This window comes from Pleurodeles waltl, chromosome 6, assembly GCF_031143425.1.
Source record: "Pleurodeles waltl isolate 20211129_DDA chromosome 6, aPleWal1.hap1.20221129, whole genome shotgun sequence".
NCBI lineage: Eukaryota > Metazoa > Chordata > Amphibia > Caudata > Salamandridae > Pleurodeles > Pleurodeles waltl.
Genome location: NC_090445.1, coordinates 1,274,016,368 through 1,274,041,118, shown reverse-complemented (window position 1 = coordinate 1,274,041,118; position 24,751 = coordinate 1,274,016,368). Strand labels below are relative to the sequence as shown.

General features: G+C 42.0%; 1 protein-coding gene across 1 annotated transcript in view; it reads right to left on the bottom strand.

Annotated features, from left to right (window-relative positions):
* LOC138300801 (microsomal triglyceride transfer protein-like) overlaps positions 1 to 7,953 on the bottom strand; it is a 498,282-nt gene extending 490,329 nt beyond the window's left edge. The window contains exons 1-2 of the mRNA XM_069240573.1: positions 7,633 to 7,953; positions 7,428 to 7,532 (exon numbers count right to left, since the gene is read on the bottom strand). Of these exons, the coding sequence (XP_069096674.1) occupies positions 7,428 to 7,494 (67 nt within the window). The 5' untranslated portion in view covers positions 7,495 to 7,532; positions 7,633 to 7,953. The remainder of the gene's footprint in view (positions 1 to 7,427; positions 7,533 to 7,632) is intronic.
* Positions 7,954 to 24,751: the final 16,798 nt, after the last annotated feature.

The following is a 24,751-nucleotide window of genomic DNA, read 5'->3' as shown; positions in this document are numbered from 1 at the left end:
ATCAATAGGATCGCTAAAGAAGAAAGTGTCAGAAAGATGAGTCTGGGTCTATTCCAAATGTCTTTACAATATTTTCTGTAGTCTGTACCCTGGGAGGGGGGCAGAGGTAGTTCAAAAGGGGAGAGTGTAAGGCACATTAATGAACCATCCCTCACTTCTCTTGCATCTTACTGAGAGTACTGGTAAGCCATTCTAGTGAGCCAACACTAATCGCTTCACAGGTAGGTGGGGCACCAATTTCTATGTTCAGATGAGCACTGAGTATGGCCTTGTGAACAAAGTATAGGATTCCAAAGTAAACTCGCGGCTTGACTGGTAGCAAACAGAGATCTAGTAAAGAAGGTGACATGTACCCGGTTGTTTTTCAAGCCGAAGTTGGCACTGCCACATAGATTTACACTCTTTAAAGCTTGTCTAGTATTTTGGCTAGAACCCAATATAAATTCCATTGCAGTTATCTATGAAAACGAGAAGGTAATGTAGCTGTATATGATGGTGAATTCCTTATGCAGCCAACATGATGTAAAATATACTTGGTTAGGTTACTGACTTACAAGACAAAATACAACCCTAAATCAAAGATAACTCATAATTTCCCGACTTTACTTGAGGGGATGGAGAGTTTTCCAGAGTAACCAACCACTGAACCATTAGCAGTAAAGTGTCTGAAGGTACTGAGATCAAGATGTCTGTTTTGTCTCTACTGAAGGATAGACCATTTGTACATATCCACTGATGCATCATAAAGTTTTCTATAACTGTGTTATAGGTCCTTGGGGATTGTGAGGTGTACAGGGTTTCATCAATGCACAGGTGGTGCCCTTTGCTGTGACTGGTGATGATGTTCACATAGGGTATCATAATCATATCGAATAGGATGGGGAACATTTGCAGCAGGCCACATAACACTGACAGAATTTCACCTGCTGGCTATAGGAAGTATCTTGAGTATTACCTGTTATCTCTTCTAGTATACAGCAAGCCTTCATTTGAGAGATGAGAATGTTGTGATCATGAAGGCTGTGAAAAGATGAAGGCACAGGCATGGCCCTAGTTCCTGTAGATGGTAGAGGTCTACTGTGGGTAATTAGAATTGCAAACAATTCTAACTAGCTTATGTAAAAGTATAGAAATTAATATCCTACTAAATAATTCTGCAAAATTGGGGAAGTCCAAGCATGCACAATATATAGAAGAACAGAAATAATAGAAGGAGGGAATTAGGTAAGGAAAGAGGGAAGAAAGAAGGAATATTTACCTGCTAATGGTAAATACTGTCTGCCAATAAGGTATGAACAGGGTGTTAATTACAAATATATTAAAAGGAAATTGTAGTGGAAATTAAGAAATACATTAATTGAATTTATTTACAGTCCATTTGTAAATATGTTTACGTTTCTACTCCTGGAAAAGCAGATCATCTGAGTGGGATCTTCAGCAGGAGGGGAGGTCAAAGTCACTTGAGTGGTGGAACCCTCAAGTTTGTAAAATGTAGGATAAATTATTTCAAAACAAAGTGGGCTACTAAATTCAACAGGTCACACTGAGGTAGGGCGAGGTCCAGATGTTAAGTGAAATGCAGGGCAAATGCAATGGTGCCGGGCAGCTGTCCCACTCACAGAAAAGTGATGACTCAGGCGCCATGAAAAATTGGGTTTGCCACTTTCAATACGCCTCATATCTATAGGCCAGCAACTCTTTCCTGATGCTCATTAAGGTGGTGCTCCAGCATGATCTGAATCTAGACTGGTAAATTGTGGGAAGTTCTTTATATTTTAGCTAACCACAGAGTGTTGTAAACAGCACCCAATTTCAAGATCTTTTTCAAATGTTGGTATATTAGAGATTATATTGCATGGTTCTAGCATTCTTGGAATGTTATTCAACATTTTTCGGCCGTGTAGTTCTGATACTGTGTTTTAGATTTTGCTGATTGTCTCATAGAAAACGATATGCCTATACCTGATGTCTAACTGTGGGTGAGGTAGTCATTCCATGGTATAAATAACAGAGTTATTTTATCACTTTTCAGGTTAAGAGGCACAAGTGAAATTACGCTGTTTATGTGCTCATGATAGATTTTTTGTAGCCACAATTGTGTATCACAAAATGTTTACACTGCAAGACAGTAGTTTTTCTGGAACCTTTTAAGAGCCGTGAAGTAGAAGCAGCTGATTTTGGCTTAATTCAGAGTCTCCCACAGAGTCACCCTAAGGGTCCTGGGAATAGTGCCTTCTGGAAAGGGAGGCTGGCCTGTGATGAACCAGAGCAAGAGGTGTGGGCAATACATTTGCCAATAGCTTTGGGCTGGCAGTCAATAACCAGGACTCACATTAAAAAGGCAGAAACCTGAGTTGACTGAAAAATCTGACTGCCTGAAAAACAATGTAAGTGACACGTTCATTTGTACACACACAAACGTTTTTATGTGCCCACTGATACTCCAGCATCAACAACATTTTTTATTTTTGTTTCCTTTTACTTTGTTGACATGTGGCTGCATACCAAACGTTTATATATTAGTGCAAAGAGATGAGCAGACAACGACAAAATGTGTTTGCAAAATCATGTGTTGCTTCAAGGGGATAAGGTTAATTGAGCTCAGGAAACTCAATACAATTCAAACATTTTCAAACTGGGTTTCCTAGTAGGACTGCTAGTGTCCATTCTATTTTCCTTCTAAACGATAGCAATTTATGGAAGGCATGTGATTTTTCTCCTTGCACGACAAACATATTTCTTACTTCGCTCCAAGACAACTAGCAAGATTTGCCAGAATGATTGACATTGATCCTGAAAGTCACTCAGGTACAGATGTCATGGAGTTGAAAAGGCCATAAGAACACCCTGAGCTAGAAGACTAGTCAATGCCCTGAATCACAAATCTGTATCAGGGTTAAGTTGCAGAATGTCAGAGTCACACATCCTCTACTTACTCGCTCTCCTGAATCCCTTTTCCAAATCTTGTGCAGCTGCCAGACTCCAAGAAGCAACAGGAATCTATCCTAAGAATGATTAGCTAAACGTATTATCAGAAGACCACAGGTGGTGAATGATTTTGCTATCCCTGGACAAGCATCGGAGCACTACAAGGCGACAGGTGGAGCAACTAAAAAATTACCATTTCAAGGTGCTTCAGACACTTCTGTCTGGTGATGACTTTTACACTGCAAACTCAAAGTAGTAGTACAGTTTTCCTTATTGCCTTCAACACTCTTACATCCCCCACCTCCAGGATTCTTCAGTGTGACCTGAACTGGGTAGTCACAAAACCACTACGAAGAGTCTACAGTGGTCGCAAAGTCAGTCTCTATGAGAAAAGGTTTCATTCTCTTCATGCGAAAAAGCTGGTACCAGAGTGTATTGGTTTTCATTGTGACATGAACAGGGCCGGACTGACCGTAACGGGCATCAAGCGTTTCCACTAGAGGCTGGAAGGGTGGGGGGCGGTTTTGTTATTGCAGAGCGGTTTTGCAGCATTGCTGCAATATCGGCCTCAGTAACAAAAACAGCATGCAAGCATTTCCAGTCTCCTGGGGCCAGGCAGTGGTTTCCCATGTGCTAGGCAGTGCCCCCCCCCCCATTCACTCCCCAGTGCCCCTTTACCCCCCTTGCCAGGGGCTGAGCTGAGAAAATTGCCAGGGCTGCTTTGGGTTCCCAGTCCAGCCCTGGATATGATCTTTGAAAGTGGCGTCTGAGTCCATGCTGAATCAAAGAGATTAAGTAATATCAGTTAGCTGTGGAATGAAGTCATCAGGTTTGTGTCAGAAACTCAGACTTGGGTCTGTGGTTGCCTGGGGCATATGGCAACAAAAGGAATTCATTTTTTGTTGGGTTGAGCTTTCACTAACTATTTCACGTACTGAATAACTTAGAAGTACTATTTCAGTCATTGAATACCAGTGATTAGACAAGACTCTGGGGTACAGTTGAGTATAATTGGCATCCTGATGGATGTTGATGACATTGCTGGTGAGCAGGGATTCCGATGGCTTCAATGGGGGTTGATGATGGTGAGAGAATGGAACCCTGTGGTATATCACAGCATTTGGGGTGTTTCTGAGATCTTGGGGTTCCTATTTGTACAAACTAGTCCTACCTGGTGAAGTACGAACCATTGTTAGAATGTGTCGAAGAGATCTTATTGATGTCAACCAATGGGTGTTGAGGCACAGCACAAAAACAAGTGAATTACATAAATAGCCACACACAAACACCAGGTGAAGACGTCACAAATCACAACCTCCCTTGTCTAATACGGATCACAAAGTGTTAGAAATGAACAAATCACTAAATTATTGAACAGACAATTTAGTTTTACACGACCCCTGTATATATGGATTATCAAAATCCTGCAGTGAACAGAGAGTTAAAGTGCTACTGCTTGCAGCTTCAAATGTTTTTTAATTAACCACCTTACAAATCAAGCACACAAACCCTAAAAGTAAGATGGACTGTTACTAATGTGAGAATTATCTGGGAGCATTTAGGTTCACTAGAGGCGAGTCAGGTGCCACAGGGACAAGTAGCTCAAAAAAAGAACACCTGAAGTATCAGTTCTACACAACCCACATGCCTTGGCAACTCCACTTGTTGAAGTTTGTACTTCACCCCTTATTACTCGTAACTAAGGATCGCCAATGCACAAAGTGGGCCCAGAATACAACCCAGAGATTTCAGCTATACTGAGAGTGCAGGAGATGACACTCCAAGCATAAGTTAATTTGCACGTCTGCACTAAGGGAACAACAGCTTTGTTGCATTTAGGTGCAGGTTGTTCTGCACCTTCAAAAATTCAATAGCTCCAATTCACCTGTGCAGGTGGTTGATGCCATCCAATGATAAAACTTGCACAATATTTTTAGATGTTTAGATAGGAATTCGTCAGCACTTCAAATAGTTGCACTTTATTATTTGGCTGTGCAAGTAATTGATAGAGTCACATGAAAGTGGACTACCTTCACTTTGTTTGCTCTCACCAACTTGACATGAGTAACTCATGGCAGTTATAGGATGAATCTCCAATAATGTCAATAATGTACAATAGTCACATGAAATATATTAGGTTAGACTGTGACCTGAGACTAGAAAGATGTTCTTCACACAAATGTGGTTAATAACTCCATTAAGGTAGGGCAATAGCTGAGCAGTCTTGGCCATTCATTTGTCAGACTGATGTTTCTGAAATATGTTAGTCTTGGTTCAATGACTTTGCACCGACATGGAGTTGTATGACTATTGTGCTAATATATTGTTCCTCTAAGAATATTTGTTTTAATTTCATTGCACTTAAACCATGGAAAGACCTCCCTCAACACATCAGAGCCTCCTCACTTCTTGAGTTCCGCAAGAAGCCAAAGACCTGACTCTTCATATAAGTTCCTTGGGGACCACACACCTACATACCTGTCCAAGCACGCAGATACCCCTTTGGATGATTAGTGTGCTACACAGATCAAAATGCCACAACATAACATATAAGGAGGATTATGGGAAACTGGCAGGTGTAACCTGGAACAATCTGTTAGATGTTCAGCAGTCTCCTTGACTCATGCCTTAAGACATGAGTTTGTCAACAAAAGCCTACAAAGTATAGCTTTTTGGCAGAATAAAAGAAAATGGAAGCTTCCTCAAAATTTGAAGAGGGGGTTTTAACATATTTGATTAAAGGTGCAATACATAGTTAAGTATTCACCCCTAGTTGTTTGGAAATATTTACATTTCTGCATGTATCTTATAGGTCTCATTTGAAAGATTAAATATTAATACAGTTGATAAAGCGACCTTCAAAGATCTTGCGCAACAGGCTAGCTACTGGATGGAACTTTTGGGCAAGTAACATTGGCTCTGGATGTAATTCCTGCCTTGTTTAAGCCATACTCAACCACTGTCAACCCTACCAAACCTTAATGAACCCAAGTGTGATATTTTAATTTAAATCTGAAACTGGGTTTCTTACTCATTAGAGCAGTTGAAGGTGTGAAAGCTAAAGCATATGCTGACCATAAACACCAAGTATGTGGGAGAAATGTGCATGATTTAAATTCAATTGTATATGTTTGTCATCACCTAAGTGGATACACTTTTTATTATGTCCCACATTTTGTTTTAAGTAATGGACTGGATGTTAAAAATGTGAGATGCTTTGAGAATGTTAGCTACACCAGACTCGTGTAAAATGGGATGTTTTTCAAAACAATTTGAAATATGGTATGGTATTGTTCGTTGAAGTACTCAAAACAAATAATACAGCAATGTCAATTAGAATTTGGCCTGTGGAGCTTAATACGGGTTCCATGAAGAAACCTTTCATACTGATCATGCTTTGGCCAATTACAGCGAAAAAATATTCATAAAATTTGAGTTTTACGCTACTCCATCATGGAGGATGCCCAAAGCAGGACCTACTTTTATAGGCCTTACAGGTTCGTTTGTGAGATGACACTTTTTACGTGCACAAATGTAACTGTATCTGATCAAGGTTTTTTTTTAATTATTAGGGTGCCCATCCACACCAGATTTCTTTTTTTTTTTTTTAAAGGGAATCACATTTGTAAAAAGGCACTTTGCAGAATGAATAATGAAAAAGGTTCTTCCTAGGTAGGATTGACGACTAACTTCAGTTGTCAGGACACCATGCCTTCAGCCCTGGGATTTTCTGCTGTAACTAATTAGCAGGTCTTTTATCCAACTGGCTGAAAGAAGGCAATCAATGCCTATTGATCCAAGAACACAGTCAATTGTTACATGAAAGCCCACGACTGATGTATCATGACAGCATGGAGCTAGGGGGCAGCGCCATTGGTAGGTCAGAAGAGCGCATATTTTTTCTAAAACCAAGTTTATATCTTGATGATCATACCCAACACGCTCTAGTGTCAGCCCATTTTAACTTACCATCTTACAAATAAAAATGGATTTAAATGTGTTCACTTCTTAAATTGCAGATTAAACAGCGTGTCTACTTACTCATTTTTTAAGTGACTTATTTTTCCTTCATTTCCCGACCCCTCCACCACCGAAACACACTCCAGAAAACGAATCCGAATTTGTGAATATTCGTTTTTTTTTTTATAGAGGGGAAGGGAAACCCTCCGTTGCGTTTTCCACAAATCTAAAATTAATGCGCGTCGGACCCATTGCCACGCAGAGAAACGCTGCTACTGCAAACGTACAGTACAAGTTATCCAGCCTTAAAGGTAGACAGAGCAATGCTGCAGGCTGTCAACTAAAATCGCAACCCAGTTATTTGTTAGTCTACTATCCCCATGGCTTTAAAAGATGCATTTCTAGCTTAGGGTGAAAGCCAAGAACGCACATTGTCACATTTAGTGATGGGCACCGTACCTGCAACGCATCGTTTATGTGAAATGACTATTTATCGATACTGTACATGTTTTCATGATTTCATTAGATTGGATACATACCTTTCGCTGTGCAAGCCAATAAGAGAAAGCAAAGCCCCAGTCTTTCCGTATGTGCCCAGGAATACATGGTGCTTGTAGGCTGAGGTGGGAGGGTGCAGCCTGTGACTGGTAGAAGAAAAAGAGGGCGAACAGGTAAGAGAGAGGATAAAAACTAGGCTCACAGAGTCAGCAATTCTCACCGACCCTCCCCTTTCTAGGAACTCACACTGATAAGAAGACCAAGGGCATCAAAGAAGGGTGGCCCGAGTAAACACTACATCAGCTCCAGGAAAGAGACACACGTTTCAGGAACCAAGCTAAGGTTTTGCAATTGGGAAACGGGCTTCATCTCAGAAGGGGATCTGCTAATATAACGAAAACGACGGGATTATCTGGGATCCACACTTGGTCGGGAGGTTTGTTGACATTTTTGGATTAAGTTTAAAAGTACAGGAAAGAGCCATTGCACATCCATAGCCAACACATGCTTCCCACGACGTAAACCGTTAGTTGGAAACGTCCCAACACAATCCTACAAAGTGAAAGTGAACAGGAGCAGCTCTAGCCCCTCCCACCCTGGTCTATTCCAGTCAGGAAGGAGAGTCAGGGGCTCTGTTTTCTTAAAGAGACAGGATGTTACATGTACAGACCGCCGCCCCCTCCTCCCCAACACCCACCACCCTACCCCCGCCCGCAAAAAACATGGAGTGACACGCCTCCGCATTTACTCGTGAGCTCTCAGACCACGGTGCTGTGCCTATGCCTCCCCACCCCCGGAGCTCGCTCCATCCACACACACACTGCCGGGCGTCTTATTAAGCCAGTGGCAACTTTGTGAGGCTGTCGTGTTGATGCTCTTCGGAGACTGAGAGAAGCGAATACTGCATAGTTAAAGGATATTTTATTGTGAAATCATTTGTTTCAAACCAGGCAGTTTCCCGTGGATCTGCTGCATGTTTTTGTTCTTAATTGTCAAAATACATAAAAAGAGCTTCAGTAACAAGAAACCTTTCCAGAGCACGTACTGTGGCAGCACGTGGTAGTGCTCTTATTCTTGGGATTTCTAAACAGTACGTGCTCTGGAAAGGTTTCTTGTTACTGAAGCTGTTCCCAGAACGATATCTTTCAGCATCACAATCAACATGTCAATAACTCCATCAATATTCACAATAGCTAATCATTTAAGCTAATCAATAACATTCAATATAAATCAATACAGCGAACGCACCATGACCTTTCAGCCATGAATAACCACACAAATCTAGTTAGTGTTAGGATATGTATTCCCTATTAGTTACAATCTAATATATTTATTAGTTTCAATAGCAACAAGCAGGTCAAAACCACTATAACTTGGCAATCAGAACAGAACTTAATCAAAGCATAGATCATGAACATTTAGAACGAAGCTCCTCATTAATATGAACCAACTTTAGCAGAGCATCATTAATACATTATTCAACAAAGCAAGAATTTAGTCATTTGTCTATTTGCATCCGATATTAGTGAACTCCTTAAGTAACCTCAAATTAGCATCAGCATGTTGGGCCTCATGCAAAACAATTTAGCAAACACAAATTTGGAAAACATCTAACTATGGCCTTTATCAAAAGAGCAGTTGGTACCCAGAAAGAAAAGGCAAACAGACAATTACAATTATCATCAGATAGTTACCCCTCCAACGAATCAGCAATCAGCGTCAGTCTTCGTCCTCAGGACATCAGTCGATTCGCCATCAGCAAGGATAGTACAGGGCAAGCCTCAGTAGGGCATAGCTAAAGAATAAGGCTCTTCCCTCATAAAGAGGAGAAGTGAGTATTAGGCAAGGAATAAGATGAGGATGGTTTAAAGTATCAGACGGCTAAAGACAAAGGTGGTCATTCCAACCTTGGTGGTCGGTGTTAAACCAGCGGCCAAACCGCAAACAGGCATGGGCATATGCAACTACTAATGAATGGCAAGAAGAATTTTTGAATTTTTGTTTCGACAAAGACATTCGAGTTCTATATTTTGGCACATGAAGATAAAAAGGATTTGAGTGGAAATAAATACATTTGAATTTGAAAGGAGATAAAAAGACTTTGTTGAATATTACCTGAAAAGATGCTGATAACCTAATTTGACAAGCTGTGAAACTGATTTTGACAACTTTTACCGAACTTTGACAAAGGGTCCTGATAGTGTGAATGAACATTTGGGAAAAAAAAGACAAAAAAAATTAGGAGAGATAGAAGATTGAAGATTGAAGTGTTGAACATTTTTGTTTTTTTGTTTTTAGTTTTATTTTTGCTGCTTAGTCATACTTTTGTATTTTGCTTTCACTTTCTGATTCCTTACAGACCATGGGGAACTTTAGCAAACAACACACTAAGAATAGATGTTGCAAATTCATGGTTATTGGTATGGTAATCGCTTGTGCAATAGTATGTTTGTTGTTGATGGTTAGTGTGATTGTCTTTGATTCAAATGAAGCTAACAATACCATAGCTATACATACAACTACTACATCATTAGAATTAATTTCTACTCCTTCAGCAATAGATACGTTTAGAATAGATGAAAAATACTTACACAAAGAGAAAGAGCTTTCTTCTATCGCTTATTGCGGGAGTATGTTGACACTGGATGCAAGAGAATGCTATATGTGTACGCAGATTCCAACCTCTGTTGAGGAAGGAATTTCATATCACAGCCTGCCATTAACTTACAGAATAACTTGCAGTCTTTTACTGACAGGATTCTATAATCTAGAGAGTATTCAATATTTCTATTCAGATTTTGATCTAGTGTTTTCCTTTGTCCCCATAATCAGATATTTGAGTAAAGTAGCTGAGGATAATGACATAGTTTTAGTAAGAGGATTCTTTGAATCTACATTAACCATTGGCACTGTGTATGCACACCGTAATAACCTAACCTGCTTACTAACACCTGTTGAAAAGAGTTTATTAGAGAACACTGAAGAAAAAAGAAGTGTGATGAAGGATAAGATAGATAAGGGAATGGTTCAACGAAAACCTGAAACTGATCATGCTTACACTGACATCACTAAACAAGGGAGGTTAGCGTTGGATGCACAACATGTAGGCAAGCTCCGTATATATATAGGCCACAATCTTATTTTGATCAAATATATGTGGGAGCGAGTGAATGTAGACATGTGTCTTTGTTTCAGAGTAAATGGACATTTATGTTGAATGGTCAGGATCCAGCGATACCTGGTATCGATTACATCTGAGGGAAAAATGCCCCTTACCGTCTTCCAAGAAGATGGTATGGCACATGTTATTTGGGAATAGTCTTTCTGAAAATGTACCAACTGGATGACGTAAGTAAATTTCCTAAATTTACAAAATTACAACTTAGACACAAGCGAGAATCAGTTTCTAGCATTGTGGGTGACATATTTGGAGCAATAATTCCTTCAGTGGGAGTTATTCTAAATTCAATGAAAATACAAAGGTTTTCTACAGTAGTGGATACCATGTTAATGGACTTTTCAGGAGCTATTATTCTCTTAGATACTGAAATGGCTGTACAAGAGGTATGACTCTTCAGAACCGCCTTGCATTAGAAATTCTTTTAGCATTCTCTTAGCAAAGGAGAGCGGAGTTTGTAAATTGCTAGGTCCGCGTCACTGTTGTTCCTACATACCGAACAATACCAAAGTAGTTAGAAGTTTGATTACAATTTGACGAAACATGAATCAGAACTAAACATTAACTGAAACTAATATTGGGAAAAGGCAGGCAAGGGAATTACAGCAGCAGGAAATTGGATTGGCAACCTAGGAGAAGGTATTGTATTAAAATTAGTAAAATGGATTTCAATTATTGTGTTTTGTCTAATTGGAATTTGGGCAATGTACAAATTATTTAGAATGATCAAAATAAGAAGATTTTAAAAGAATCAGAGGAGGGTAGGTATTCAAATGGAAAAACTTTATGGGAAAAATTCAAGAAGAAAGAAAGTTTACAAAAATGTGAATGAAACTCGGTTTTAAAATGTGCATTGAAATAAAAACATTTATTTAGGGTTTTTGTGTGATGACATAGTCATCAGAGGAGGGATTATAAGAGCCAAAAAATAGCGTGAATAATTGTCTTTTACATAATCATACTTATGTACTAATGTGTTAAATAATTCAATCATAAAATTAAGGTTAACACGAAAATTGTGCTTTACTCAGTGGCCACCATCAAGTGAAAGGCCTGCACATTGAACTGACGCTGTAATGGAAAATATTCTGTCTCTTTAGAAACATGTTCTCTGCTAAAATGAATGCTGAAATAATATGAGTATTTCTTGTTTTCTGCTGTGCTTCAAGCAGACAAGGCCACAGTGAGAAGTTATCTAACACTTGGTGTTCCTACTGTTGAAACATTTATATACTTTCACGTATGTTGTTTAACAGACTCCATTCACTGAATTTGTAGATTTGTCTGTAGTTATGTTTGTAACCCTTGTGTTTTTCTCGAGGAAATGGTGCAGAGAAAATGTATCTTTGTAACTACTGTCCAGCAACAGCGCATTCAGAAGGTGCTAAAACAATGGGTCCACAGATCGCAGCCGGAGAAGGAAGTGTGCAAGATAGCATCTAATTACACCAATGGAGCAGAAGCTATCAGTGTCTTTCAAATAATTGTTGTATCACCTTTAGTGTAATTGTGATATCATATGTCTTTGTAATTGGATGTTCTTTCTTTGCATGATTTTTTCAACCAATAGAAAATGTTTAGTAAGTTTAATTTAATGTAAGTTTTCAATGGTCATTGAGGTTTTTACTTTCCTGGTTTCCAGAGACTTCAGTTCTTATACTTGGTGTGATCTGTCACTTTGACACATCATGCTTTGCCAATCAGTCTACTGACATTCTGATGGTTTATTATTATCTGAGTTTACCATGCCTGTTCAATACTGAACTAATACTCTGATCGTTTAGTAATCTTAAAGTCCAAATTCTAAACCGTCCCCTTTTTTACTTGTTCCTGCCCTGATTCTGGCACTGTTGTCCTCCTGGTTAAGTTATAACTTGATTTTTTTCCAGGTACCAGCTGCTACTGTTTTAATACTGCTGCTGTTTTGATAGTGCCATAGCTCGATGTTTTCCAAATTCAAGTTACTAAATCTTTTGCATGAAGCCCAACATGCTAATGCTAATTTGTGGTTAGTGAAGTGTTACTCCCATACTCATGAATGATCATGGACTTTCCGTTTGTTAATTCAATGTATTCAATTTCTCTTGCTCAGATTCTATTGTTATTGTTTTGTGTATTCTTTACTGAAATAATAATTCTCATTGCATTGATCAAGCTTAGACTAATTCCCCGTCTCAATCAGCCTTTATTGTTTCTTTACATGTATAAGTTGAACTTGAGATTAATATTTGTGACTTTAGCATTGTTAATATAGGGTAATAAACATTTTAACTTCTTAATAAACTGGTGTGGTTATTCATGGTCGTATTGATCATGGTGTGGTTTTCACTGACTTTGTAATGACGTGTATAGTATTGATTGATAGTTGACTTGATGCCCCTGAAGTTTTCTTTAAACCTGATTCAAAAGGTTAATCGACCTATAGCATAAAATCCACTATCTAGTTTGTTGTAACTAAATATATCTGAGATTTCTGCTTTAGCTTATGTGAATCCCAATATGGCAATATTGGGGCACTTCAGATCAGGAATGCTGGCATGGGCAAAGCTGTGTCCCGGCCCAGTGCTGGTGGAACAGAAAGGCAGTGGGTGAGGAATAACAAACGTAGCGCTGTGTAATTCCTGGTTTTGGAATAATGGGCGCTGCAGGGTAGGATTGAGGTGCACTGACAGAGTTGTATGTGGACTGCAGTACTGGAATAGTAACGGGCACACAAGGTCAGAAGTGAGGTATGTTACTGGAGCTATATGTGAAACCTAATATTGGCGTGCCAGTGTTGCTGAGTGTTAGACTAGTGGTGCCCTGGTGAAGCTGCGGGTGGGGCCCAGCATGGGAGTGGTATTGCCTCTGAACCAAAGCAGCGTGGAGTCCTGAAGTGGGTGTGTGTGAGCCTTAGTACTGAGAAGAAATGTGCACTAAATGTTAGAATTGATGGATTCGGGCGGAGCTGTGGTGGTTCCCATCAACAGTGGCATTAGGTGGTGGACTTGAGGTGCATTGACTGAGCTGTGCTTTGCTCTTTTGGGTCCAGTATTGGCTTGGCAGTGGGACTGAATGTTAGAATTGAGCTAGTGTATTGGAACTGTATGTGAGCGGAGTCCCAGTAAGGGAAAAGAAATGACCTTGCAGAGGTAGAACTGAGGTGCACGGATGGAGCTGCACCGGAGGTCCCAGTATTGGAGCAGCAGAGTGTACTGACTGGAAAAAATGAGGTGCTCTGGCAGACAGCATGTGTGGGGTTCCTGACATTGGCACGGCTGAGAGCTTGGAGTGTGTGAACTGAGGTGCACTGATGGAGCTGCACCTGAGGTCCCAGTACTGGAACAGTAGAGTGTACTGACTGAAAGAGCTGAGGTGCTCTAGCAGACAGCGTGTTTGGCGTTCCTGGCACTGGCACGGCTGAGGGCTTGGAGTGTGTGAACTGAAGTGCACTACAAGAACAGAAGTCCTCTGGTTGACAGTGTGAGTGGGGTTCCAGGCACGGCTGAGGGCTTGGAGTGTGTAAGCTGGGGGGCGCTAATGGAGCAGTGCCTGAGGTCCCAGTACTGGAGCAGTAGACTTTACTGACTGCAAGGACTGAGGTGCTCTTGCAGACAGCCAGCATGTGTGTGGGGTCCTGGCACTGGCACGGATGAGGGATTGGAGTGTGTGAACTGAGGTGCACTGATGGAGCTGCGTCCGAGGTCTCAGTACTGGATTAGCAGAGAGTACTGACTGGAAGAACTGAGGTGCTCTGGCAGACAGTGTGTGGGGTTCCTAGCACTGGTATGGCTGAGGCCTAGGAGTGTGTGAACTGAGGTGCACTGATGGAGCTGCGAGTGGGATCCCAGCATGGAGCAGAAGTGGGCACTGTCTCTAATGATTGCAGAACTCTGGTAGACTTGGTAAAGAAAATCGAAGCCAAGGAACAAGGGGAGCCAGGAAGCTGAGAGAGGGTGCAGAAAGCCGACAAAGACCAAATGTAACCAAGATAACAGCCTGATTTATTTCTTGTTTACAGCTAAGCTCATTTTTGCAAATGAAAAGGGAAACTTCCCTGGACAGGAGCAGAAAACAAAGTAAGAAAAAAGTCCCCTTCAGACTAGATAAACAGAACAAAGTGTAATTATGCGGTAGTTGGTCCCTGCTTCCACACAGAAGAAGGAGGGACAAAGAGGCATGACTGACCACTAGCAAGCAAGGAGTTTTAAATGACACTGAAACTAACAAATGAAATACCTGGAAGCCCACATAAGAAGTATACTTAAAAGTATACAAAAGGTTGTACGCTTACACTCGACCTATAAAACCAGACACTGAAATTTACCATGCACATTTATTTGTCCATCTACCTTTCACTGCAATGCAGTGTTTTTTTGAGACAATATTCGAGCCTGCATGTTTGCTCAACATATTACATCTGACTTTCTATCTATACGTGTACATACATCTCTACTTATGTTATACATCTATACATTAAAATATATCTACACAGATCCCTACAAAGTCAAATGTAAACATTTGAAGAAAAACATAATACATATTCACACTCTTAGAAATTGTCCTAGCAGGTGGCCCAACTAGTTGTATGTGTGGTCCTGGGTATGCCCTCCTTAATCATCACTTCTGGACACTCCACTGCATGGAGTAAACCTAATGGCACATGATGTAGCCACTGCTGTATGTGAGCAGATTAATGCATTCTCCTTGACAGTGCTGCTGACTAGGCAGATCCATGGCCAGCTTTAGGGTGGTGTGATCGGTGCAGCTGCACCTAGTGCCGATCTGGTTGGAGGGGGGGTGTGCGTGTTCAGAGATAACTTATGGGTTTACAAGCACCTACTGCAGAGTGGCCTGAGTGTCCAGCAAATATCAGGCAACAATAAAAATTTCAGGATCACTCTTGTGATTGATGTTCCTGCTGGAGAGAGATCATAGCTTTGTCTATTATCATTGAGCACTTGGCAGATCACAGAACTCTATTTTATGTGGATAGCTCAGTGGGTTACTGCTTTTGTCACTACGTCAGAGATCCTTTTGTACTTGCAGTTCATAAATTATAATCATAATATAGCACACACACGTATTAACTGTCATGAAAGCACAGTATGCAAACTGCAAAGTAAGGTTAGGTTGTTTTCCCCAGTCTTTCAGTATCTGTTCCTAATATTGCTGAAAAGTACAAACACATTCTTATGAGAAGAGCCAATCCCAACCAGCGCTCTAAAACAAATTAAATGTATGTGAGAGAGGGGACATGAGGAGATATGGAGCACTGGTGGAGTGTTATAGTGAGGGAATCCATGGAAAAGGAGGTAATTGGAAGGCACCAAACACTTTGTTGCCGCCTTTGGCAAATCACTCACTACTACATCAAGTTAAACATATGGCACAAAGAAGAGTTCTGTTGCTACACTAGGCAAGTGAAAAGGATGCAAACCCCGCCCCCTTGCTTTGCCCCACACTGTTGGGCATGATGGTTACCAGGCCATTGTAACAGCCTTCCTCCCACACTTCACCCTACCAGTAAGCCAGTAATGTAAGGGATTCCAGTTGCATGAAGCCTCAAATGATTAAGGAAAATGTTTCAATCATGTATGAGCCAGTTTACTCTTGCACGATAAAAGACCTTGTGTACTACCAGTCTCCAGCTGAAGCTGCAGACGTGAGGTGACAGAATACTGCTACCCTCTGAGGAAAATTCAAGATGCCTTTAGAGATCCACATGGTGGCACAGAGAAAGGGGGCCCAAAACATCTGCTGAAATGTATCTACATCTAATAAATACTAGGAAATAGGGACCCATGCAAATCTTTCAACTGCGGGGCTTTAACATGGAAGGGCGTTCCCTTGAAAGACAGTGTCAGTAATCCCAGTGGTGAACTAGACAAACTCCTTTACTTCATGAACCCCCCCATCACTGCATAGAGTTCAACAGTTCAACAGTAAGACGTGGTCCTTCCCAAGACTCCCCAGCAGCCTTCCCTGCTGGTATCAGGTGAATGGAAGCAGGACGGCCAAAACGTCACCCAGGCAAAATGTTCAAATCAGCTCCACACGTACCTCCCTTTCTTTCTTTTTCCCTCTTTTTCTCTCTCTCTCTCATGCTGTGCCTGCTGCAATAATCATTGAGGTGCTTGAAAGTCTTTCAAAAGACACAGAGTCCGGCATTAACCTTTTTAGATCTATGTTTTCAAAAATAAGGATTCTGGATTAATAAAAGTCGAAATCTAGCTAATTTAGCAAATGTAGGTCTCATACTCCATTTGACATTTGGTGACAATGTTCTATCTCAGTAGAATAACATTTGGATGTGTTTTCATAGGATAGACACCAATCTTCACAAAATATAAAATATACTGTTTCAGTAGAACTGTGCACATTCAACGGCTTCACTAGCTGTTTTTAGCAGAATCACACATGAATGTAGCAATATTTGTTTTAGTTCAGGTGGCATTTGCGAGAAGCACCATGTTGTGCAATGTTGAGAGATTTTCCAAATGTATTTACTTTCAACCATCTCTCTATAGCAAACGTTCATTGCTCTCTATTGTAGAAATCGTGTACTACTGTACCGAATATCCATCCGAATCCATTGTTCAGAACCGTATAAAAGTGTGTTTTTCTTGAACGAAAGAGATACCTCTTTCATACTGAATTTATGAGCCAAACCCCTGCCGGATTGCTCTCCCATATTATACTTTTGCTGACCTGACGTTTACAGAGTTCTTTTAATTGTACTTTATCTGAGCTTTGCACTGTGATTATTAATTAATTAATTATGATTATAATTGTCAACCTCTGTATGATTTATAATCTAAAAACAAACATTTAAGTTTAAAACCTTTCCTGTCTGTCATTTCTTTTAGGACCAAATAGGTTTTATGTGTCTTTTCTAAAATCGTCCTTTTGAGTGCTTTACCGAGACACGGGTCCAGCACGAGCATGAAAATCTGTTCAGGATGAATACTGCTCCCAGTTCATCAGTCGAGCTAGAAGTAGCACAACCTCAGCCTTCATAAAATGGCCTTTAATGGTTCCCTGCTCATGGGAAAATGCCCGATGGCCATGAGGAGAAGCATCAAGGATATTCTTAGCTTAAATAGAGGTCCTAAGTGAATTCTGGAGCATATGGTTCACAAGATACCAAGAAACACTATGCTCCTGTCAATGTTTCTGGCCTGAAAATGTCTTATATAGAGACGTATGTTTTTATGATCCGCTCTCTCTCGCTCATACTTTATTTTTTTACACTGGAAACATATTTTCCCGTGAAAAAAGCCAATCCTTATGGCCCTATTAAAAAAGTGGGTGTTAATTCTGGGTAACTTTCCTAGTCGACCACGGAAAGCACTTGCTTCAGTCTTTACAAGAGTAGTTGTTTTATACTTTTACCTAACAATTGTTCATGAATAACTACTGCTTAACAAGTTTATGAGTGTTCAGTGCATTTTGCAATACCACTGCTGCATTCAGGAATGTTGTAAATTTTGCAGACTCCAGGCATTTCTGTATATTTCAGTGCAATTCACGTGCATGAAAGTTTACTAACCCTGGGGCAGATTTAAGGGCCCCTTGCAACATATATCGCCTTCTTAGCATCATTTTTTTAACGCTAATGTGGTGATATTATGGCAAGAACATCGCGCCATATTCATAAAGTTGCGCAATGCATGCATTGTGCCACTTTGTAACCCCTTGCTCCACATTATGCCTGCACCAGGCATAATATATACAAGGGAAACATTCCCCCGTTACGGGGAGTCGAACAAATGGCGCAAAGAAATCTAAAAGATTTCTTCACACCATTTTTGGGGCATTTTTAACACCTACTCAGAGCAGGTGTTAAAAGGGGGCACATCATTGGTTACAATGGGCTCCTATGTACTGTTCAGGGTTAGCACCAACATTTTTGCCTTAACCCTGAACAGTACAACAATAGCATCAAATATTCTGACTCTATTGCCCCCTACCCTGCACCATGGTGCGCCGTATTTTAAACATGGCGCACACATGTGGCGGTAGGGGGGCGCTAAGGGGCGCAAGGAAAGTAGCGTTGCACTGGGTGCAGCACCACTTTTCTTAAATCTGCCCCTCTGACTCTGTGAATGCAAAATTGCTGTTATGGCATTCTAAATCTGGAGGTTCTGCACGCAAAAAAGTTTGCAGTTTGGTCCTTTCAACTGGCATTCTCTAATTACTTACCAGTAATCTCATTACTCAGTTTTATTTCCTGATCCCAACCCTTGCATCATAAGGTGTGTCAACACCCTCGACACACGCACAAAGCTGCCTACCCAAAAGACAATATTTAAATTCATCCCACTCCAGGTGTATCTATAAAGGAAATCTTCTACACAGAATCTTCCTGAGTTGAATTTCAAAGTGCCCAACAGACTTTAATTAAAGGATTAGGTAGGGCTGTAGTTTAGTAAAAACTGGAAAGAGAAGAAGAAGAACTGGAGTAATGAGATCACTGGTTAGTAATCAAAGCATAACATCCTCATCACTGCTACATTCCAGTCATTCCATCATGAGGTTCTGCTAAAGAAAGCTAGAACATATTCAATTGCACCTGATAAACTCCAACACCGAGCTGCCAGTGAAGGAAACAACAACGCAAAGTGAATGGCAAAGGGAGAACAAACCAAGAAGGAACCAAATTGCAGAACCAGAGTGTGAGAACACCAATGAACGCCAGCAGGTCAGGCATACCTAGCCCAAGCACAAACAAGATCAATCGTGAGAAGCCACTACTGACCCCTACCCCAGGAGTGAAAGGTTCAGGGATGGAAGCACCAAACTAGAAAGACAGGACGCAGTTCGAGACACAAGATCAAGGCCCCAAAACAAATCCATCCAAAGCATTGTTGGGAGCACTGAGAGAGGACAACAAAGAGGCAGAATGCCAAATCTAGAACTAGAGAACAAGAGTACTAGAACGTGAGTTAGGTATGAAGGCAATCCGAGAGGGCTCTAGAAACAGACAGCAGTCTTTTACAAGGCAGGACTGTGCTAAACCCATATAAGGGGAAGAGTTGCCTGGGTAAGGGGAAAATAACCCTTAAGATTGCACCAACGGAAAAGCAAGGAGGGAAGATCACAGCCTAAACAAGATGGCAAGAGACAGAGATACATGGCTCACACCAAAGGCTGCATGCTCAGCTGGTCTATCCTTTGACAGAGGCCCCTGAAGACATTAAGCAGACCAATGGCAAACCCATTCCCAAGCATAAAAAGCAAAGCCTAGGAAGCTCTGACAAAACACACTAGTACAAGAAGAACACAGCTCCAAACAAGCCCAGCAGTGAGACATGGCTGCACACACTGCCAGCAGAACCCATGCAAAAACAGAGAGTTCAAGTCAGACTCACTTTTTTAGTCATGTGGAGCGCTCACTCACAAGAGGATAAGGCTCACACTTGGTGAAGAGTTATGGAATAAGAACTCAAATGGGAGTTGAAGCAGGCCTATGCTGTATTCAAAACATCCCATGAAAACTAAGCATGCTACAGGTAGTTCCCCACAAGGCTTTTGGCCCTCCCACAGCAGTTGCGTTGCAGAACAGACCTAAGCTTTACATGTTCAATTTCGTTATTTAATCTGGACACTCGTGAACGTGATTTATTGTAAGCTATTTATTTGTGTGTTTTTCGAGATTTTGGTGTTGCTTTATTAATTGAACATTGCTTTATTCAATTGAATATTTATTTACTGAAGTGACTTTCTGCGATGTTTTGAGTTTGAAATGTTACTTGACATCACTTCCTGTCAGAGCATAAATATGCTGGCTCTCACTCCTAAGGACTTTTGAAAAATTAAGAACTATTCGAGATGCAAAGAAGGGATCCAAGAAGCCAGCAAAATGAAAGTCACAATTTGTAACAGAATCAAACTGCCCGCAGCAAGTACACAAGGCGCCCAAAGGATAAGCAGGAACTTCCTTTCAGAAACTGGAAACACCTGGTGACAGCTACCAGGTGAGCCAGACAAAACAGGGAGATTCTGGGTAGAGGTTTGTTGGTGCAAGAATGTCTGTGGCATGTCACGTTGTCAGAGGCTTCGGCCCTTATTGCTACAGCATATGAGTCTCTGGATTATTATGCATTTTTCATTTCAGTGCCAACAACAAATACCCATCATGTGTTTGCTGAGAACTACTGAGTCACGTACATTGACCCACAGTGGAGACGTGGTCTAGAGGCTTTGATCAGAGATAGATGCATGCTACATTGCGTTTGTTGCATTCATCACACTGTTTGATGCTTTTGTTCTTGATGTTAGCCTTCTTTTTCTGCAGCTGTATTCCTTATTGGATTTGCCTGCATGGGCTCTTTCTCAATAACGGACTCAGGATAGTGTTGTACTTTGCTTATCATCTCTTGCACCGTCTATCATCTGTAATCAAGAACTGCCAAAATCACTAAGGAGTATTTTCTGCTCATTGTGGCATGTTCCTCCTAACTAGAGACTTCTTAAGGAAAGACTTGTCACTGTTTCACATGTGTATTAAGTGTAGGGTGGTGCCGTAGCTCCTGGGAAGAGTCACGCTTTCCTATTTGAAAGACATTTACAGCATACAGTGTTTGACATGGTGTGAGAGCCCCTTTTAGAGGGCTTTGGGGCAAGCATAGGCTACTGGGCCAGTGTGAATGTTCAGTTTTTTTTTTTTTACTTCCGATGTCCCTGGACATGACTTTCTATGGTCCCTGAGCAACTGGACGAAGTACCCCTTCAGCTCTTGACTCTCAGTGGTAGTGCGGGTCTACCAGTCTAAGGGTTCTTGTGGGGGAGGTAAGTGCAAGGCACACAGAGGGGGTCATTATGACCCTGGCGGCCGGCGGTACGGTGGCGGTAACACCGCCAACAGGCTGGCGGTGTACCGCCAGCAATTATGACCGTGGCGGAATTGCCACGGCCATACCGCCGGCCCCTCCAATATGCTGCCAGGATTCTGCCTGGCGGTCATAATCCCCAGGGCAGCGGTGCAAGCACCGCTGCCCTGGGGATTATGAGTCCCCGACCGCCAGCCTGTCCGTGGCGGTACACACCGCCATTGAAAGGCTGGCGGTAAGGGGACTTGGGGTGCCCCTGGGGGCCCCTGCACTGCCCATGCACTTGTTATGGGCTGTGCAGGGGCCCACAGGCATAGCCCCGTCGCGCATTTCACTGCCCAAATTTCACTGCCCGAATTTCGGGCAGTGAAATGCACGACGGGTGCTACTGCACCCGCTGCACATCAGCATTGCCGCCGGCTCTATTACGAGCCGGCAGCAATGTTGATGTGACATTTCCGCTGGGCCAGCGGACGGTAACAGTGTTATAATAGGGAGCCAGGAATACCGCCGGCAATGGTGGTATTCTGTCTCCCGCAGCCTCGGCGGTCATTTTACAAGACCGCCGAGGTCGTAATGACCCCCAGAGTCTCAAGACTAAAAACACATTCAGCAATCACAATAAATGAATGTCTAGCTAGATACTAGCTTTCGTTGTAAAAGTGGTATTGTATATACGAACAAAACGTTAATTATGACATACACAGTACACCCAGCCATCCAGCTTTGTCTAGGCACGGTTTTGGGTTCCACTTCCTTGTCTACTGGTCATGGTTATTCCCCATTTAACATGCAAGTCAGGCTTTGCTATGAGTTAAAGTCTTAGAAAGTCAAAGTGTTCCAGCGTCACATGACTATGAGGCAGAGCAAATGCTTCCAGAGTCTTTTGGTCCTGTGATTAGTCTTATCTACTCCCACTGAAGTTTCTGAACAGGGGCCAGGGTTGCACCCTTGGATGTCAATTCACCAATATACCAGGGGTTAGCGGAAGTAATATCACAAGCCCTTTGACCTCCACTTTCTCTCACACACATATACATATAATTTCACACTTACATACACTCTCACATAAACACACTCCTACCTGCAAGCGAGCACACACCATACACTTAAAAGCATTTTTCACTGTGCTCAACTGCCATGGAAGGGCATCTTCTGGCTAGTTGTACTCCATTTTTATTACACTAATAGTGAACAATATATTATCATTCACTATTAGAGTACAAAATATTGACAGAAAACAGAGAGTGGAGCCCCAACTGATGCCCATGAGAACGAGCTGTCTATGTGTTCCTGGCACTGAATCTGCCACATCTGGGGCCAGTCAGTGCCAGGGGTCACAAAGAGCAAGCCACGGGTCGCAGCTGCAATCCCTAAATGACGTCTATACGTGCATATTGGCTTCCATGCGAGAAACCTTTTTATCCCAGCACACGGTCAATGAAATATAGTGATATAATACATACCAAATTTGTATATACATTAATATATATTCTGCAAGGAGTGGATCTATTCAGTGTGGCAATCCATGTTGGTGAAAGAATCAGACACACCTTTATCACAAGAACATTACTGTGCTCTCTAAGACGATAGTTCAAAGCAACTCTCATTACAGCCTCTTGGTCTCTTCACCAACTGGACAAGATACAATCAGTCATACAGAATCAATATGAATGTAGTCCTAACAGTTAAGCTAGCAGTCATAACTGTGGGTTTATTTTTGCCAATCTATTCTCCACTGCTCTAACTACATATTTATGTTCGGTGTCTATTAATGCAATGGCATATGCTATATAATGGGTGCTTCAAATACCCCAAGGATGAAAATAGGCCTTCATCAAGTGAAGAAGCAACTGGGTATGCATAAAGCATACCAGAACTTCAGTGTTTCCTACTTGCTGCTGTGCATCCACCCCCTACATCAAGCCCTGTAAAAATACAGACAGTGTAAGTCACCAGCTGACTTCCTACCCAGTGCTTGATTTTTTAATGAATAAATGACAGGGCCCAAAGTAATACTCCCGGCGTTACTGAATGTCAGCATGATGGGTTTAGGGGAAATCCCACCACTAGGTCAGTCTGTCCCCCGGGGGCATTGGGGGAATGGTAGCACAGTCTAGATGACTGTGCTACTTTGGGCTACATCCATTAAAGGATGTAGCCCTAGGGCTTTATTTATGACCATTTTAGGGCATTGAGTCACCATTTTATTGTGACCACACCCGGTGGCAGCCCCCAGCGAGTTAGGCAAAACATGTTAGCTTTTTGGTAGTAAGAGACTGTTTGTTGTACGAATTACTTTAGCATGTGTTAGGTGAATCGTCGCTATGTCTAACAATGAATTAAAAGTTCAGCAAGCACTGTGGCTGCTCTTCAAGGCCAGCCGCTTGAATCTGGTCCACTTATCCGACAAGGCACGCTTTTAACTGGGTGGCAGCAACAATATTACCCTGCTTTCTACCATGGGCCAGGATGCTGACTGCTTCTGCACTTAAGGTAGGAACATAAGGATGCCCACGTTCATGCCAGATGCCTAACAGGAACAGGGGCGGGGCTAGTGAGGGGCCACAGAACATGAGCGGTGCAGCATTCCCGGTAGTCCCAGAGGCCTTCAAAATGCTTTGGGGAAACAGGGAGTGGCTAGGGGGGATGCAGGGAATGAGCGGACTGGGAGGTGGGAGGGAATGAGATAAGTTCACTGCATTGCCTTGGAAGCAAGGGGAGACCAGTGAGAGAAGGGAGGTGAAGCCCCAGGACAGCATGGATTTAGGGCATCCCAGTTCAGTTCAGTTGGGCCCCCAGGGCCATATGCAGTTTTATGAACCGGGAGAAGAGGAGCGCATGGGTTTTTTGGGGTTAAGGGCCTCTTTTGACAGTGTGACTGAGGCAGGTTCTTGGGATAAGGGGGTGAGGCAATACCATGAAGGGATGCCATCTGGGTCAGCGTTTAGTAAGTGGGGTTGGTTAGACAGGGCCCCAAAAGCCTTTCAGGTGAGATGGAAGGGCACAAGATTTTGGTTTGAGGAAAAGGGGGAAGCCAGTGAGTGGGTAGATGAGGGTTCGGGGTCCACGTTCTGCACTCATAACATGGGGTTAGCTGACAAGGGGGAAGGGAGAGAGTTTTCTATGGACACTTCGTCTGTACCAGCTATTGTTAATCTGGTGTGGAGTGAGGATGATGAGGAGAATCAAATAGCAAGGGTTGGAGGATCACATAAACAGGTGTACTCCCGCAAAAAAGGTCCCATAGTTCTGAAATATTCAGAGCGATTTTATCAAACGCAGTTGGGGAGCAGCATACTAGTGGGGCAGGGGACAGGAGGCGCTGCACTCTGGACTTTCCCTATTTTTTACAGATACCCAGCATACATGT